The sequence below is a fragment of the Arabidopsis thaliana genome, chromosome 5, assembly GCF_000001735.4.
Source record: "Arabidopsis thaliana chromosome 5, partial sequence".
Classification (NCBI taxonomy): domain Eukaryota; kingdom Viridiplantae; phylum Streptophyta; class Magnoliopsida; order Brassicales; family Brassicaceae; genus Arabidopsis; species Arabidopsis thaliana.
In genome coordinates this window covers 21,677,145-21,692,662 of record NC_003076.8, presented here as the reverse complement: position 1 = coordinate 21,692,662, position 15,518 = coordinate 21,677,145, and the positions used below count along the sequence as shown (strand labels likewise).

General features: G+C 39.3%; 3 protein-coding genes across 6 annotated transcripts; 1 reads left to right on the top strand and 2 right to left on the bottom strand.

The window, feature by feature from the left end:
* Positions 1 to 182: 182 nt before the first annotated feature.
* ORG1 (OBP3-responsive protein 1) lies at positions 183 to 3,900 on the bottom strand. Of its 3 annotated transcripts, none has more exons than NM_124724.5 (14): positions 3,722 to 3,900; positions 3,157 to 3,394; positions 3,032 to 3,075; positions 2,874 to 2,952; positions 2,678 to 2,794; positions 2,416 to 2,598; positions 2,236 to 2,322; positions 2,045 to 2,151; positions 1,873 to 1,960; positions 1,710 to 1,790; positions 1,558 to 1,634; positions 1,331 to 1,466; positions 1,175 to 1,237; positions 183 to 1,068 (listed from the first exon to the last, which is right to left on the bottom strand). In NM_124724.5, the coding sequence occupies exons 2-14, from the start codon at positions 3,217 to 3,219 to the stop codon at positions 421 to 423; spliced, it is 1,773 nt and encodes a 590-aa protein (NP_200157.2). In that variant the 5' UTR covers positions 3,220 to 3,394; positions 3,722 to 3,900; the 3' UTR covers positions 183 to 420. The 3 variants fall into 3 exon arrangements, with proteins under 3 accessions (NP_200157.2, NP_851182.1, NP_001332629.1); NM_180851.2 differs by having other exon boundaries at positions 3,157 to 3,473; positions 3,722 to 3,890; NM_001345057.1 differs by having other exon boundaries at positions 183 to 1,237; positions 3,157 to 3,473.
* A 489-nt stretch (positions 3,901 to 4,389) lies between these two features.
* Positions 4,390 to 9,519, top strand: AT5G53440 (LOW protein: zinc finger CCCH domain protein). Of its 2 annotated transcripts, NM_001345056.1 has the most exons (6): positions 4,440 to 5,215; positions 5,562 to 6,441; positions 6,649 to 7,939; positions 8,038 to 8,124; positions 8,220 to 8,556; positions 8,593 to 9,170. In NM_001345056.1, the coding sequence occupies exons 1-6, from the start codon at positions 4,693 to 4,695 to the stop codon at positions 8,982 to 8,984; spliced, it is 3,510 nt and encodes a 1,169-aa protein (NP_001331244.1). In that variant the 5' UTR covers positions 4,440 to 4,692; the 3' UTR covers positions 8,985 to 9,170. The 2 variants fall into 2 exon arrangements, with proteins under 2 accessions (NP_200156.1, NP_001331244.1); NM_124723.2 differs by having other exon boundaries at positions 4,390 to 5,215; positions 8,220 to 9,519.
* On the bottom strand, positions 8,541 to 15,517 carry SDG29 (SET domain group 29). Its single transcript, NM_124722.3, has 23 exons — positions 14,213 to 15,517; positions 14,072 to 14,127; positions 13,776 to 13,989; positions 13,560 to 13,685; positions 13,417 to 13,485; positions 13,253 to 13,321; positions 13,077 to 13,168; positions 12,893 to 12,985; positions 12,621 to 12,756; positions 12,418 to 12,520; positions 12,226 to 12,325; positions 11,834 to 11,958; positions 11,453 to 11,598; positions 11,200 to 11,304; positions 11,025 to 11,089; positions 10,727 to 10,940; positions 10,543 to 10,629; positions 10,391 to 10,450; positions 10,211 to 10,300; positions 10,027 to 10,113; positions 9,866 to 9,940; positions 9,671 to 9,771; positions 8,541 to 9,587 (listed from the first exon to the last, which is right to left on the bottom strand). The coding sequence occupies exons 1-23, from the start codon at positions 15,038 to 15,040 to the stop codon at positions 9,497 to 9,499; spliced, it is 3,132 nt and encodes a 1,043-aa protein (NP_200155.2). The 5' UTR covers positions 15,041 to 15,517; the 3' UTR covers positions 8,541 to 9,496.
* Between the last annotated feature and the right edge of the window lies 1 nt (position 15,518).

Here is a 15,518-nt window from a genome sequence, read left to right as displayed (position 1 = left end):
GAATTGTAGAATCATTTCTATATCAAATCTCCACGTCTCATACTTACTTTAAACAAAAGTTGAAGCATATTGAAAGAAAATCGATCCAATTTAAACATTCTCATATAAATCCTTGATATTACATTTTTTTGGATGCTATTCCTTACGAATAAAAAATATTATCAAAAGTTATTCGAATACAAGGAATTACGAATTTGATTTACATATGCAGAACAAACTTTAGACAGATGTATTGCAAATCATTGTGTTTCTATTATAATCATGAAAAGAATACCATAGTATAAAGCTTTTACTAAAAAGCTCTTATTACAACCTAAAAGCCAAAAGCATACATTACCACAACATACACAGAGACTACAACGGTTTAGTCCCAAAAAGAATGATTCATTTGTTATATACATAAGAACCTGAGCCAAATGGCTACATAGACTTATGGTCCAAGCTGGACCTTGTGAACAACAATGCTGAACCATTTACACACCTAAGTACAAGTAACCTACTGTCTATATAAGTCCCACACACAAGCTTAGAAAGATCGAACATTTCCGGCGGAATTTGCTTTCTAACTTCTCCAATCACACTCCCAGGTGAATCTATATGATCATTCATGTTCATCGTCACTTCGATTTCTCCAGAGACGAGTTTTGCTACAGGAAGACTCGACGGAAACTCCTTGAAGGGCACGACTTTTTTCCATTTCTCGGTTTCAAGCTTCTCGGCTAAACCTTCTTCAGCATCTGGTTCACCCATTGAGAACTTACCAATGTTCTTTTTCTCTTCTTTGAGGTAAAGTCTTTTTCCAGCTATTAGTCTGAATTGAGAGAGCGTTTGTAATTTCCCAGCAGCTCCGATTTTGTTGTGTGGCCAGTCTTTGCTGGTTATGGCAGTGAAGCGTATATCAGAGGTAAAGGAAAGTGAAGTGTTGTTTATGGATTCTGAAGCTCGAGTTATCGTTAAGTGAACGTTGCCTATTAAGGCACGTGTGGAAGGCTGACGCAGAGTTAGACCTATGTGCTTTCCAGTTGAGTATAAAAGACGCCATCTTCCCGGTAAAAGCTCCAACCAACACTGTGTTAAACAAGAGATTAAAACAATTTTGTTTTCACACATAACACACTAGAATAAGCAATACATATATCAAAGCTCAAGAATCATGAGAGGTGGTAATTCATACGTTTGGCTTTGGATAAGGATTTAGCATCTCCATCAGTCCAATGAAGTGGGCAAGTCTTTGGCGCTGTATAAGAATCGTTTCCGGTTAGATGACTGAGCGGGTGAGTAAAGGTTCAAACATTTTAAACCGACAGCAAAATATCTCATATATACACACCTGAGGCATGCGGTAAATGTATTCTTCTGAAATCTTTACTGCGGTTGATCCAAGACCCCATCTGATGATATCCATTGATGGGGCAACACGCCATCTTGGTCCACATAGAAAGGGATGCTTAAGAGCATCCAAGCAACTGCACCAAACCCCAACAGAATTTATAAATGTAGCTTCTGAGTGTTTAGCCTATAGATTGGTAATACTATCGTGCACTAATGTTATGTTACCTTATTCTTTCAGAAGGTCTGGTAGCAATTAACAAAGATAAAAGGTGCCAACCTGCTCCCCAGTTTCTATCAAGTATCTGAGAGAAAAAAAACATTTGCTAAATCTCACATCGAATGAAAGAACTAGTAATAGCACTTAGCTGATTACTTACTTGCACTCCGGTATTTCCAGATTCAGAGTTTGTATTGAGCGTCGTCACAAAAAACTCCCGCAGCGAGGAAGGATCATTCCCCTAGATATATATTTAGAAGAAAATTTAACGAAAATCAACATACAATTCATAACATCAAACTATGTAGCCTAAGTAATAATACCTTTGCCAGGAAAGACTTCAATTTCGCAAAGATTAATGGATCCATCAATTCTTGAAGTACCATTTTTGCCATCATGAATCCAACACATCTTTGATCATGAAAAAGAAATTTAAAATTAAGCCGAGTAATGTCAACAAACAGATATTATAATTACGATCTCTTCTCAAAATACCTCATGTCAAATGCTATCATCATTTGTCGTCTGTCCATGGTACTGTAAGCGTTGCTAGTACTTGGAACATCCCCGTTAAAGTCAGCAGCATTTCCGAGAATCCCTACCTATAGTCGGAAATGAACTCTGATTTTAATTGACAAAACTGAAACATGAATAATAAAACTTCACTACTCAAAGTCTAAACTAACTTTGATATGTCTATCCACAGGGCTAATATGCACATTTTCCAATCTCAGTTCTGTGTGAGCCAGACCATGGCTGTGCAAGTAATTGACCTTCAAGTTTGAACAAACACCAAAAAACATGTTAAGAAGATCACAACGAAAAGTAAGAAATATGCTGCTTGTTCGAAGGACCAAATTACATACTCCGATCAAAATATCCCTCATTAGTGTACGGATTAGTCTTAACTGCCTTGAAACTGCAGGCCCTCCAGTAGTATCATCACCCACCCTTCGAAAGGATTCTTCATCTAATGCAAGAGTAGCTTCTAATGTTGGAATCCAATCAGATTGTTGAAGCCAGTGCCTAATCGAGAAACTTCCATGGCACTACAAGAAGAGATAAAAATTAATGAATGGTAGAAAAATATGATGAAACAGTCTATATGCACCATTTTGAGGCACTTACCCCATGTACAAGGGTAAATGAGTACTGATCATCGCTTAAGTTATTGGTGATATAACCGTGAACTTGCATTGAGTAAGAATGGTAGAGAAGTCTCCGACGAACTAGCTTCTTAAAAACCTGCAAGTAGTAAAAACCCCGGTCAACATTCTGAAGAGATTACAATAAGTAACATAATAGATTAAAAGGGAGGACGAACTTCTATAGCTCTTCTTCCTCGTCTTTGAGCTCGAGTGGTATTCAATTTCCGAAGAACAACTCCTTGGTTAAACAAAGGGCTGTGAAATTGAAGCACCACAGATGAAGCCTCTGAAATTCATCTTGAAATCTTGTAATACATATGAAGTAGAAACTGACCTATCTGGAACCTGAACTATAGCTTCAAACACAAGCTCATCAGCCTGTAAGAAAGTAAAAGTCAATGAGAAGCTAATCCAAAAAAAAGATAGAAAACATTTGACAATCATCAAATTTGGTAATACCCTGCCGCCATGACCAATGCTAACACGATCAAGAATCCTAAAATCAGACCACTTGAACTGCATCACATGTGCTGATTCATCCTCTAATGATACCGAAGGATTATCATCTATCTCCTCCACATTAGATGGTGACTGTCTTAAGGACGATGAACAATGAAATATCACAGATTTAGCACGAAATGATGAACTTCTGAGCTGCCATAGACTATGGTTTCGTTTATAACCAATGCTCGAGTTCCTAACAGAACGAAACACTTGTAAATTCGGCAGATTTGGAGTCGAACAAACACCACAAAGTGCCATCCAACAAAAACCCTCTACATACAAATTCAAAAGTAATCAACTTTTATATCAAATCACTCACAAACAAAGCAAACACAGCTACTTCACATTACTATTAAAGGAAACTCAATTCACCAACACTGATCTTCCAAATAATCCAGAAAGTCATAATCTTTATCTAATTTTAACACAAGAGAATCGAAGAGAGACTACGTGAACAACTTAATGCCGTAAATAGACAATCATTTCATCAATCATTACAACACTCGAATCAAAAGCTTACCAATCAAACAGATAGAGAGATAAAGAGAGATCTTGAGACGAAAGAAGCAACTTCACATTCAAAAGTTTGATTCTTTCCCAAATCAGAAGAAAAACTGAAAGTCGTATATAACGACAGAGAGGCTCGTGATAGTTGCGTGATGAAGTACGCCTGAGGCATCGCGCCTCGAGGTCGACCCACGTCAACCTCTGCCTCTCAAATATCTCATCCCAACTCTCATTGGGCCTTATTGGGCCACTACCTACGTAATGGTCCTTTTATGGGCTTCATCTGTCTCCAGTTTTGAGTTACGTGACGTAATAAACCGAAGCACTGCTTTACTAAACCGGACGAAAGCGATAACGTTAGGGGATCAGGGCATAAACCGTAATAATACCCACGATCACTGGTTAATATGGTCATTAGCTAATAAAAACTCTCATTGGGCATTACTAGGCCAATAACTTCTTAATGGGCCTTTATTGGGCTCCAGCTGTTTCCAGTTTTTGAGTCGCGGCGTGACGTGGCACGACGCTAGCGAGAAATAACCGAACCACTACTTTCCCAAAAACCGGACGAAAGCAAAATCCGATCTGATAACGTGCGTGGCAAAAAACTGTAATAAAACCCACGATTAAAGGATAAGATAGTCATTAAACAAATAATCCCTTAGTCTTCCTCTTGTCTGAAAAAAAACAGTTTCTCGTTTTCTTCAACATTGAAAGGGCATTAAGCCTCCTCTCTCTCTCTCTCTATCTTCTCTATATCTCCCGCTCCGTGGTTCTTTTGTAATTTTCTCCAATTAAATCTCGCCGCCGGCTTTCAAATCGCCGGCGATCTAGATTCTTCCGCCGCCGTGAGAGTCTTTTTTTAATCTTTAAGTCCGCTGTAAGATTCAATCAAACCAAAGTCCCTAAAAACCTCAATCTCGATTTAGGGTTTGAAAATTCGATATTTTTGGGGGGTTTTGCGATTGTTAGAGATTGTGGAAGATGCCAAGGAGTACGAGGCATAAATCGAGTAAGCATAAAGATGCGACGAAGGAGTATTCCGATTCGGAGAAAGAGACGAGTTTGAAGGAGAAGAAGAGTAAAGAGGAGAGTAGTACTACTGTTAGGGTTTCGAAGGAATCTGGTTCTGGTGATAAGAGAAAAGAGTATTATGATTCTGTTAATGGTGAGTATTATGAGGAGTATACTTCTTCTTCGTCGAAGCGTAGGAAAGGGAAGAGTGGTGAGAGTGGTAGTGATAGGTGGAATGGTAAAGATGATGATAAAGGTGAGAGTTCGAAGAAGACGAAGGTTTCGAGTGAGAAGAGTAGGAAGAGAGATGAGGGAGATGGTGAGGAGACGAAGAAGAGTAGTGGTAAAAGTGATGGGAAGCATAGAGAGTCTAGTAGAAGGGAGAGTAAAGATGTTGATAAGGAGAAAGATAGGAAGTATAAAGAAGGGAAAAGTGACAAGTTTTATGATGGTGATGATCATCATAAGTCCAAAGCTGGTTCTGATAAAACTGGTAAGATATCTTGATCTGATATCAAATGGTTGATTTGTAGGAACCTGAAAATGGATACATTGCCTTTAGTTAGTGTTGTTTTGAAAGACTGTTCCTTTGGTTCAGAGTTCTTACTAGAATATGAACTTAGATGCCGATTTAGCGTCTTTACTTGTTGTTATGTTCTATTCTACTGCCTTTTCTAAGATTAATGGAGGTAGTGTTGCTTTACTTGCTGTTATGTTGGAGGCTGTGTTTAACTGGTTAACATAGGTGTATTTTGATGAAAGATTTCTCACATTTAGTTGGATAGTCTAGAAAACTGCAAAGGGTCTTATGCTAATTATTCTCTTACTTTTGAATTCAGAATCAAAAGCTCAGGATCATGCAAGGAGTCCAGGTACAGAAAATTATACTGAGAAGCGATCAAGGCGTAAGAGGGATGATCATGGTACTGGAGACAAGCATCACGATAACAGTGATGACGTTGGTGACAGGGTTCTCACTTCTGGAGATGACTACATTAAAGATGGAAAGCATAAGGGGGAGAAAAGCAGAGATAAATATCGGGAAGACAAAGAAGAAGAAGACATCAAACAGAAAGGTGACAAGCAGAGAGATGACCGACCTACTAAAGAACATCTGAGGTCTGATGAAAAGCTCACTCGAGATGAGAGTAAAAAGAAATCTAAATTTCAGGATAATGACCATGGTCATGAGCCTGACAGTGAACTTGATGGATATCATGAACGTGAACGCAATCGGGACTATGATAGAGAAAGTGACCGAAATGAACGGGACCGCGAAAGAACTAGGGATCGTGATCGTGATTATGAGCGAGATAGGGACCGTGATCGAGATAGGGATCGGGAACGTGATCGCGATCGACGGGATTATGAGCATGATCGTTACCATGACCGGGATTGGGACCGTGATAGGAGTAGAGATCGTGACCGGGATCATGAGAGGGACAGGACTCATGACAGAGAAAAAGATCGTAGTCGTGACTATTATCATGATGGGAAACGGAGTAAAAGCGACCGTGAAAGGGATAATGATCGTGATGTGTCGCGTCTAGATGATCAAAGTGGTCGGTATAAGGATAGGAGGGACGGTAGGAGGTCTCCAGATTATCAGGATTATCAGGACGTAATCACGGGCTCAAGGAGTAGCAGAGTAGAGCCTGATGGTGATATGACAAGACCAGAGCGTCAACTTTCCAGTTCAGTGGTTCAAGAAGAAAATGGGTATGATTTTTCTTTAAGCAGTTTAGTGTAGTGGTTGGTGCTCTTTGTACTTGGAAACGTTTTGTGTGCTGTCTTTGGAATTTAATGTTTTTAGTTGTGGACTATTTTATTCTAATGGAGATTTGGGCTGCTGCCTGGATTTCAGATTTTATATTTTGTGGTAAGCTTTTGAAGAATATTGATCAATATTTTGTTGTGGTGAAACAGGAATGCCTCAGATCAGATAACTAAAGGGGCTTCTTCAAGGGAGGTGGCTGAGTTGTCTGGAGGATCAGAGAGAGGAACAAGACAAAAAGTTTCTGAGAAAACAGCAAATATGGAAGATGGTGTTTTGGGCGAGTTTCCGGCTGAAAGGTCTTTTGCCGCAAAAGCTTCACCCCGACCAATGGTTGAAAGATCTCCCTCTTCAACTAGTCTTGAGCGGAGGTACAACAATCGTGGTGGTGCAAGACGGAGTATTGAGGTTGAAGAAACAGGTCATAGGAACAACGCTAGGGATTATTCAGCAACGGAGGAGGAAAGGCATCTGGTAGATGAGACGTCCCAGGCAGAATTATCCTTTAACAATAAAGCCAACCAGAACAATTCTTCTTTCCCTCCACGACCTGAATCTAGGAGTGGCGTTAGTAGCCCTAGAGTGGGCCCTCGAGAAGAGGATAACAGGGTCAATACTGGTGGACGCTATAAGAGAGGCGGTGTTGATGCGATGATGGGAAGAGGGCAAAGTAATATGTGGAGAGGTGTCCCAAGCTGGCCATCTCCACTCTCCAATGGATATTTTCCATTTCAACACGTTCCACCTCATGGAGCTTTCCAAACTATGATGCCACAATTCCCATCTCCAGCTCTCTTTGGGGTGAGACCTTCAATGGAAATGAACCATCAGGGAATCTCTTACCATATACCCGATGCTGAGAGGTTCTCTGGTCACATGCGTCCACTTGGGTGGCAGAATATGATGGACAGTTCAGGCGCTTCTCACATGCATGGTTTTTTTGGGGATATGAGTAATAGTGTTAGGGATGAATCAAACATGTATGGGGGATCTGAATGGGACCAAAACAGGCGGATGAATGGCCGGGGCTGGGAATCTGGTGCAGATGAATGGAAAAGTCGAAATGGAGATGCGAGCATGGAAGTCTCATCAATGTCTGTTAAAGATGATAACTCAGCTCAGGTTGCTGATGATGAGTCTCTTGGCGGCCAAACAAGCCACTCTGATAATAACAGGGCAAAAAGCGTTGAAGCTGGGTCGAATCTAACATCTCCAGCAAAAGAACTGCATGCAAGTTCTCCTAAAACGATGGAGGAAGTTGCAGCTGACGATCCTGTTTCAGAAACAATTGATAACACTGAACGTTACTGCCGGCATTATCTCTCAAAGCTTGATGTATCGGCAGGACTTGCTGATGCCGAGCTGCGTAAATGCATTAGTTTATTGATAGGCGAAGAGCATCTAGCAATGGATGACGGGACTGCTGTGTTTGTAAATCTCAAGGTAAAATTCTCTATCCTCAGACATAGAAATCAATCATTCTATTTGTGTGCAACTTTGAGACCCTTTTCTCATATCTCTCTATATTCTTTTAATTACAGGAAGGTGGAAAGAGAGTGACCAAAAGCAACAGTAATTCCTTGAAGGCTCTTTCATTGTTTCCATCTCAAAACAGTTCAGTGTTTCAGGTACTGCACTAAGACAAGGAAAATAAGATTCTGGTAGTAGCTCCTGGCAATTCGAGACTTATGTCAATACAATAACCTGAGCTTCCCACTTGCAGATTGCTATGGATTTCTACAAGGAGCAAAGATTTGAAATAAAGGGTCTTCCAAATGTCAAAAATCACGAGGCTCCTCAAGTGCCTCCTTCCAACTTGGTTAAAGTTGAAAACAATGATGATCTGAATGATGCAAGGAATGGAAATAGTTCAATTGAGGCAACAGATATGAAAATTGCGGATGTATCAGATTCAGACACATCCCAAAAGGAACTGCAAAAAGTGTCGTCAAATGCTGGTGCCAAAATGGAGACAGAAACACGAGATGAAGGATCTTCGTCTCCCAATCCAGACAATTCACCTGAGGCTCTAAATGCTGTGTCGTCAGATCACATTGAAGGTTCTGAGGAAGCTATGGCTTCAGATCACATTGAAGGTTCTGAGGAAGCTGTGGCTTTAGACCACATTGAAGGTGATGAGCAAGAGGCTAAGCTAGATGATGGAGCTGGTGTAGACCAAACAATGGAGACAGCTCCTGAGCATGATGGTGTTCCAGAAGGTGATGCAGTTACCTTGACAGTAGCACCACCGACTCTCGAGGCTATGGATGTTGATGAGCGGAAAGATTTATCTGAAGATGAGAACATGGAAGAAGCAGAAGAGAAGAAGGGAGCTAATGATGGTGAGGAAGCTGAAGCTGATGATGGTGATGGAGATGGAAGTGTAGTTGTTGGGGATGTATCTCCGAAGGTAACCGAACCATTAGTTCATGAATCTGATGAGTCAGTAATAAGTCGGATACATCATTCACCCCAAAGTACACATTAAGACATTTCTATAATTCCATTTCATTTCTGTTTTGTTTTTTTTCTTTCTAAATCATTTTACTTCCAATGCATTTTTTTCTCTTTCTCAAAATCCATTGCTTCATATTCTTCTCATGTTCCTTTTGTGCCATCTTCACTCATTTCGTACCGAAAGAAATAATAAAAGAAAATAAACATTATAGAAACCAAAAATGATTTGCATTGTCTTTCTTTTTTGCTTTTCTGATCTTTTGAGTAATTTGAAACCCGAAAATGGATAAGGTCTGAAAATTAGCTATACAGAAATGCTAAATGTGAAAAAGGGCTTAGCTACAACTAGTCCTATTACCTACAAAATAAACGCCTTGGAGCTTTGAAGAAGTGTCTTATTCAGAAGTTTCATCAGCTTTAAACTCCATAAGCTTCCTATTCAAGTGTGGAGAGCAACGGGTTCTTGAGTTAGTAGTCATCGAGGACAAAACGATACTCGGCTTCTTCTTCTTCTTATGTGTAAGATCATCTACATAAAACTCTCTAATTCATGAATTTCCTGCAGTTGGGGGATTTACATAGACACGGCACCTTGAATTCATCAGGTTCATCTGGATCAAACAAGTAATCGTATCTGCAAAAACACACACAGCCATGTCATATTCAGTGAATCAAAGGGTGATACTTGAATTATGTTCAAGAGAGTGATGTGTATACGTTAACTCCTCGCAGGAAGCTACAGTGGTCTTGGCAATCAGAACAATCCGACTTTCGTCATCTCCTACACTCATAATCCTTGCATAGCAATTTGGCATACACTGCATCACACAACACACCATTTAGGTATAGGACTCAAGACTCTAATCTGTTGGTAATCACTCAACTTATTTATATACTTGATGGGTTGCTTACCGAATGGTTTATTAGTCGAGCAATATTCCCTTTCTCTGTCGCATCCACCACTACTTCCTCACTGATCTTAAACAGCTGCAACAAATTTAAAACAATAAAGTTTTAGAACTCTATGCACACATGTTAAGACTGCCACAAGGGATATATCGCTTTCAACTCACGTAGCAATCCTTCCCTTCTCTTCGATATCTTGCTTCCCTTAAGTCTGCAATGATTCCTCTCACTTGTTCCCCACGGTATTCAAGAACCTGGAAAGAAATTACATTTCAATATTCGTCAACACAACAGAGGAAATGCCGTAGATTTTCTTTCTTGGAAGAAGTATGTTCTGATGGCTCTGCTTACCATTTCTCCTTCTTGAATATTTCTTCTCGCAAAAAGGCCCCATCCATGTATACCAGATCGACCAAAGCAGACCCGTTCCATTTCTGTCCTCTGTCACAACACATGAAACTTGTCAGATGTTATTACAACAAGATACAACTATATAGTACAGTCTCCTTCAGATATGCGAGGAATGCTTACCTGCAAGTGGTGAAGCCGTTCCCTGAACGAGGAAAATGATTTGGGTTCTTCTGCCACATGCTACAAATTATATTCAACAAAATGACTCAGTCCCAAGTTGCCTATTCCAGGTGCATTATGCATATTGGCACTACAGAAAGATTATTTTTTACCCTGAATGCGTTCAAAGTTTGGATCGCTGCGGATGGATGATGACGTAGTCCTCCTGTGTAGTGAGGAATACCTTCTTCTTTCGTCCTCTAAAAATCACAAACACCCACATAATGGATCAGTCTTCTAAGCAAAAAAGGATTTAAACCTATGCATACAGAGTTTGTGAAAATTCAACAAAGATACCTTCTTGCTATTAACCGTTCTTTTATATAGTCGACAACGAGCAGAAGAAAATGGATCAATTGGTATGGTATCCTCTGCGGCAGACTCTTCAATTTCTTCTCTGTTTGCTAAAATAAGCCTCGTACCAGATTTCTTTTTATTTTGAACAAGACTTTTCGCAGAAAAGACCCCTGAAGGCGTCTGTATAATTAACACAGTATCTGGATTCGGAGCCCTACACCAAAAACAACAGAGAACAAATTCATTACCCAAAATCAGATGGAAATGATTTTGCAAACAAGGTTTTGAGAACATTTACCTGTGATAAGAACAATACGACACCATCTTTGTTATCTGTCGACCATTTTTCTCCAAGCAGTGCAACTACATTCGAAAAATGCATATGTTACCAAATGTTACAGCTCTTTGATTTAGTACTGGTCAAATGAAGAACTTATTATGGAACGGGATAAATCAGAAATAATATGACTTACCTCCATTCTATACCCAGCTCGGGAAGCACACATGGCATGATAATACGTAGAGCACTTGCAACACTGAGTGCATGAGCCATGTATTTGCTTGCATATTACACAAATCTGGAATATATCAAAAACAGGATAAGGTTTCTGGCTTTTTAGTTTTGCACATAGTGAAACTTCCCAAAAGGTTAGAAACAAGTAACTGCAGGAGCTAATCTTATTATCACGATAGGCCGAATATGATATCCAGGAATCAGGTATGTACCTTCACAAAATTACTTGATGGAATACTCAAAATCCCCAAAGCTGGTTCCATTTTTTCTTCACTTGCAAAACATACTTCAGGCTGAAACCAAGCACATGTCACGTGAACCCACAGTGTCTCCACATCAGTTGGCTTTAATGCACCTCCTATTTATCAGTACACAAAAATTGGCAAATTTAGTTGATGGGCAACAATGCAAAATTTCTCGGTAAAACTATAAGATCTGAGGGGAAAGGATAGCTAATAAGCTCTAGGTGCCACAAGAAAAATCAATCACTACGGTGAAGAACACTTTTTACTGACTGCAGTAGTTGTTAATAAAATAAGACAAGACTATGTTAAATATGCTTCACCAAATAAGAAACACAACAAAAGACATACCTTTTACAGGACAGAGGCAACACTCTCGTTTGATCTCAGGTGTCTCGCAGGCTTTGCAGACCCATGATGTGAAGTCACGAACGTTTCTCGTCCCATAGCATTCCTGATGAACTGCTATTTGACATCTGAGGAGAAAAGGAACAGAAGACTTAAAATTCAATGATACCAAATATGCTTCACAAGTCAGATATTTTCTCGTTTTTTTTTTCTGAATAATAATAGCAAGAAACTTCAATATAATAAGAACTGTCTGGTGATCCAAAGATTGAAGATAATCGAAACATCAAATCAAGCTATCACAAAGGTTTACTCTATGACGAAATAATGCTTTTCAATCAGAATCTTAGATTTGTCAAAAAGTTTAAGAGAAACTACACAGTTTAGAACATCACCTGTTGCAGATAATGATCTTGTTGTAGTCCCAATCTTCCACCCATCTGCAAACTGCACATCGCTCGGTTGTCCATTTCACGTTGACCGGCTCATACTTTTCTGCCAATAATGAAAAAAAACACTCCAGTATAAGCAGCGCAAAACGCAGCAGAAAGTTTTGGATAAGTTCTGAGATCCGAATTGCTTAATACCTCTAAGAAAGGAAAGTAACCTTTGCTTTCTCTGCTTTATAGAAGGTCGTTTAGGAGGTTTTGCTGCAGTAGCATTTGCGTGGAACTCTGCTAATTTCATCATCTACAGTGTCAAGGACCATTCAAATTTTTGTAACTGATGGGAGAAATTTATAAGAATGAGATCATATTCCTAAAGAGGAAACAAGAAAATTTGTACAAACCCATTCTTCTAGAGGCAGCTTGGAGCTTTTAACTTTAACACTAGTTCTCCAATTTTTTGCTTTTGAACCAGTATGCCTCTCCCATTCACTAAGTGCTTTCCTTTCAGGTCCACAAGATCCACACTTACATACGACTCTGTAGATAAACCAAACGAAGTAAGAAAACTCTATCAATCAATCAAAAAGGTCTTTGCTTTGGCCAGTTCTAGAGTAATTAGTAGGCAGGAAAAGTTAAGACAATGTGAAATAGTGATCACATGGTGACAGCTTACAAATGAAGGCTTGGAAAATATATGCCTTCAACTCCAGAGCATACAACAATAACTTTATCAGGAAGCACCATCGGGGCATTGTTTTTGCCAAGTCTATAAGAAAACTCTCAAATTTAGAATTTGATATTCACAATTCAATTGTTAGTAAGAATAAACAATAACAGTTGGAGGAAAGAAAATCTACTTGGATTTTGAGTCTGGTTTTTCTGAATCTGATAGCTCAAAATCAAATTTTGTTCTGCATGTGGGACAATAGTAATCTGTTTCCCCCAAATCCTTCAGATAACAAATGAAATTGATCTCAATACATGAAAGTAATTGGGAATGATAAATTTGACAAAGAGCAACATGAACATGTACCTTAAAATGCTTATGTGATATTTGATCACACGCTGAGTGAATCCAGACTTTACACCCATCACAACGCACCTGATTCACAATACGTAATCAAACGGTAAAATTGTCAGAACACATTAGCTGATTCTACACTACAAATATATAACATAAATTGTATGTCTTTTTACCCAGCTCTGACTATCCAAATGATTCCATATCCTCTTGCATATCCCACAAACGTGTTTCGGTTTTGTCAGCTGCAATGATAAAATTAGTTGACTTCGTCGAATTGAAACTGAACCAGAAGGAGCATAGCAAAAACTTAACTTACCTTTGAACAAGGTTGACACAATAATTGATCTCCGGGAATCAGAGCTTTCATTTTCTGTGCCATCTTAAAAGAAAGGACCATTCCACATCCTACACAGGCTCTTGGATTTCTGTATTTCTTCATGTCCTGAAAATATATAAACTTAGATTCTATAATTATAAAGGAATAGACTGTACACATGCTCGAAAAGGAAACCCCAAGCAAAGAGAAACTTGCCTGGCTTGGAGCAACGTGATCAAGATATTGGCTCGAGCCTGCAGCTTCTTCAACCCATCTGTAGACAGAATCATCAAAAGTCTGGTTACCAGCGGCCATGTGAATATCCTGCATCAGCTTTTCTGTAAACCCTTGGTCTGCCAAAAGAGCTTCTTCAAGTGCCATCTGAAAATCCCTAGGGTTGCATCCACGCAGTTCAGACTGTTCTTGTAACCTAAATAACAACAAACCATTAAGCAAAACATCCACATATAAATCAAAAACAATTATTCCGTAAGACTCTACGATCGACTCACCTCTCTACATAATCCACAAATGGGAAAATCATCCCTCTCCTAACCCATGCATAATCCTGCTTACGTAATCAAGTTAGCTACAGTCAATACTCCAACAAACAGCTTTCAGAATCACACAAGAACACAATTTTACAAACATACCCTTTCATTCTCTGTCCCAGAGTGACCAAAGAACATAACACAAGCTGCATCAGGTATACAAGAACGCAAAACAAGCTCAGGCGCTTGCGTCATTGGATCAATAACAATAGCCGGCCAAAACGGCTCATTCCTCCCGGATTTACCCCAAACCAAATCACCAGAATAAAAATCCTCTGGCCCATAAACACCTTCTTTCTTAGGACGAGGCTCATCATCTACATAACGCTGCTTCTTCATCTCAAAGCTATTACCATATCTAACAATCTCTTCACATTTATCCTCATCATCTATCTCTCCACACAATGCACTACTACTACTATACTTATAGTTCCTAGGAGTAAATTTAGTTTCCTGTTGCTTAATCTTCAAACTATGATTACTACTAACTTTGACTTTCTCCTTCCTGCATGCTTCTTCTTCAATCTCTTCCTCGCGTTCTTCGCCACTACTTTTATTATCTTTCCTCCAATTCTCGATAACCGAGTCATTAAACCGTGAAGGAAGCACCTGAACTCTTCCTCTAGATGTCTTCACAAGCGGTGGCCGTGAAACTAATCTCGTTGACTTTATCTCCTCCTCCTCCTCTTCTTCCTCCACCACCTCAACTTTAGGAGAACACGAAACTTGCTTACACAAAGAAACAGAGAATCCATTCTTACCAGGAACAATCCCAGCACCAATCTCTCCAAGAAGATTAAGAGGGTAATAGTAATCACCACCACTACCACCACCATTGAGGTTGACCTTTCTCTTCTTCCGAACTATATCATCTTCTTCATTAGTCGAATTACATCGTTTCAAAGTTTTCAACTTTCGTTTGATTATCATATCGAATTACCAAATCCAACTACAAAAACGAACCTTTTTCAAATTCCACAAACCCTAATCGTTCCCCAATTCTCGAAAAAAGTTCCACGAACATAAAACCAGATGATCCTCCGTTGGGTTTGACCCACTATCGAAGTGGTAGAATTGTAGAAGAAAGTTTCGTTCTTTTGGAAAAAAATTTACCCAAAAACAGAAAAGAACAGAGACAGAGAGATCTGTTTCGGACAAATCCTTACTTTTATGTTTTGTTATCGCTCTCTCTGTTTTAAATTATAAGAAACCCAGAAAAATAAAAACACAATGCGTACTTTGTTTTTCGATTTGGATAAGGAAAAAAAAAAACAGAAAGCTGAATTTTGTTTAATCCGAAAGACGATTTTTTTTTTTTTTTTTTGGTTGCTTCGGTGAACGGAATTTTTAGAGAGAGAGAGAGAGCGTGACAGAGAGTAGTATTAAGAGAGAGAGAAGAACGACGATG

Coding starts and splice junctions, on each gene's coding strand:
- AT5G53440 (NM_124723.2), top strand. CDS start 4,693: ATGCCAAGGAGTACGAGGCATAAATCGAGTAAGCATAAAGATGCGACG. Junction 5,216..5,561: donor AGCTGGTTCTGATAAAACTG/GTAAGATATCTT, acceptor TTTTGAATTCAG/AATCAAAAGCTCAGGATCAT. Junction 8,125..8,219: donor AAAACAGTTCAGTGTTTCAG/GTACTGCACTAA, acceptor TCCCACTTGCAG/ATTGCTATGGATTTCTACAA.
- ORG1 (NM_180851.2), bottom strand. CDS start 3,459: ATGGCACTTTGTGGTGTTTGTTCGACTCCAAATCTGCCGAATTTACAA. Junction 2,795..2,873: donor GAGGAAGAAGAGCTATAGAA/GTTCGTCCTCCC, acceptor TACTACTTGCAG/GTTTTTAAGAAGCTAGTTCG. Junction 1,238..1,330: donor ACATTTACCGCATGCCTCAG/GTGTGTATATAT, acceptor ATTCTTATACAG/CGCCAAAGACTTGCCCACTT.
- SDG29 (NM_124722.3), bottom strand. CDS start 15,040: ATGATAATCAAACGAAAGTTGAAAACTTTGAAACGATGTAATTCGACT. Junction 14,128..14,212: donor CTGGGACAGAGAATGAAAGG/GTATGTTTGTAA, acceptor TTACGTAAGCAG/GATTATGCATGGGTTAGGAG. Junction 11,959..12,225: donor AAGATCATTATCTGCAACAG/GTGATGTTCTAA, acceptor TTTTCTCCTCAG/ATGTCAAATAGCAGTTCATC.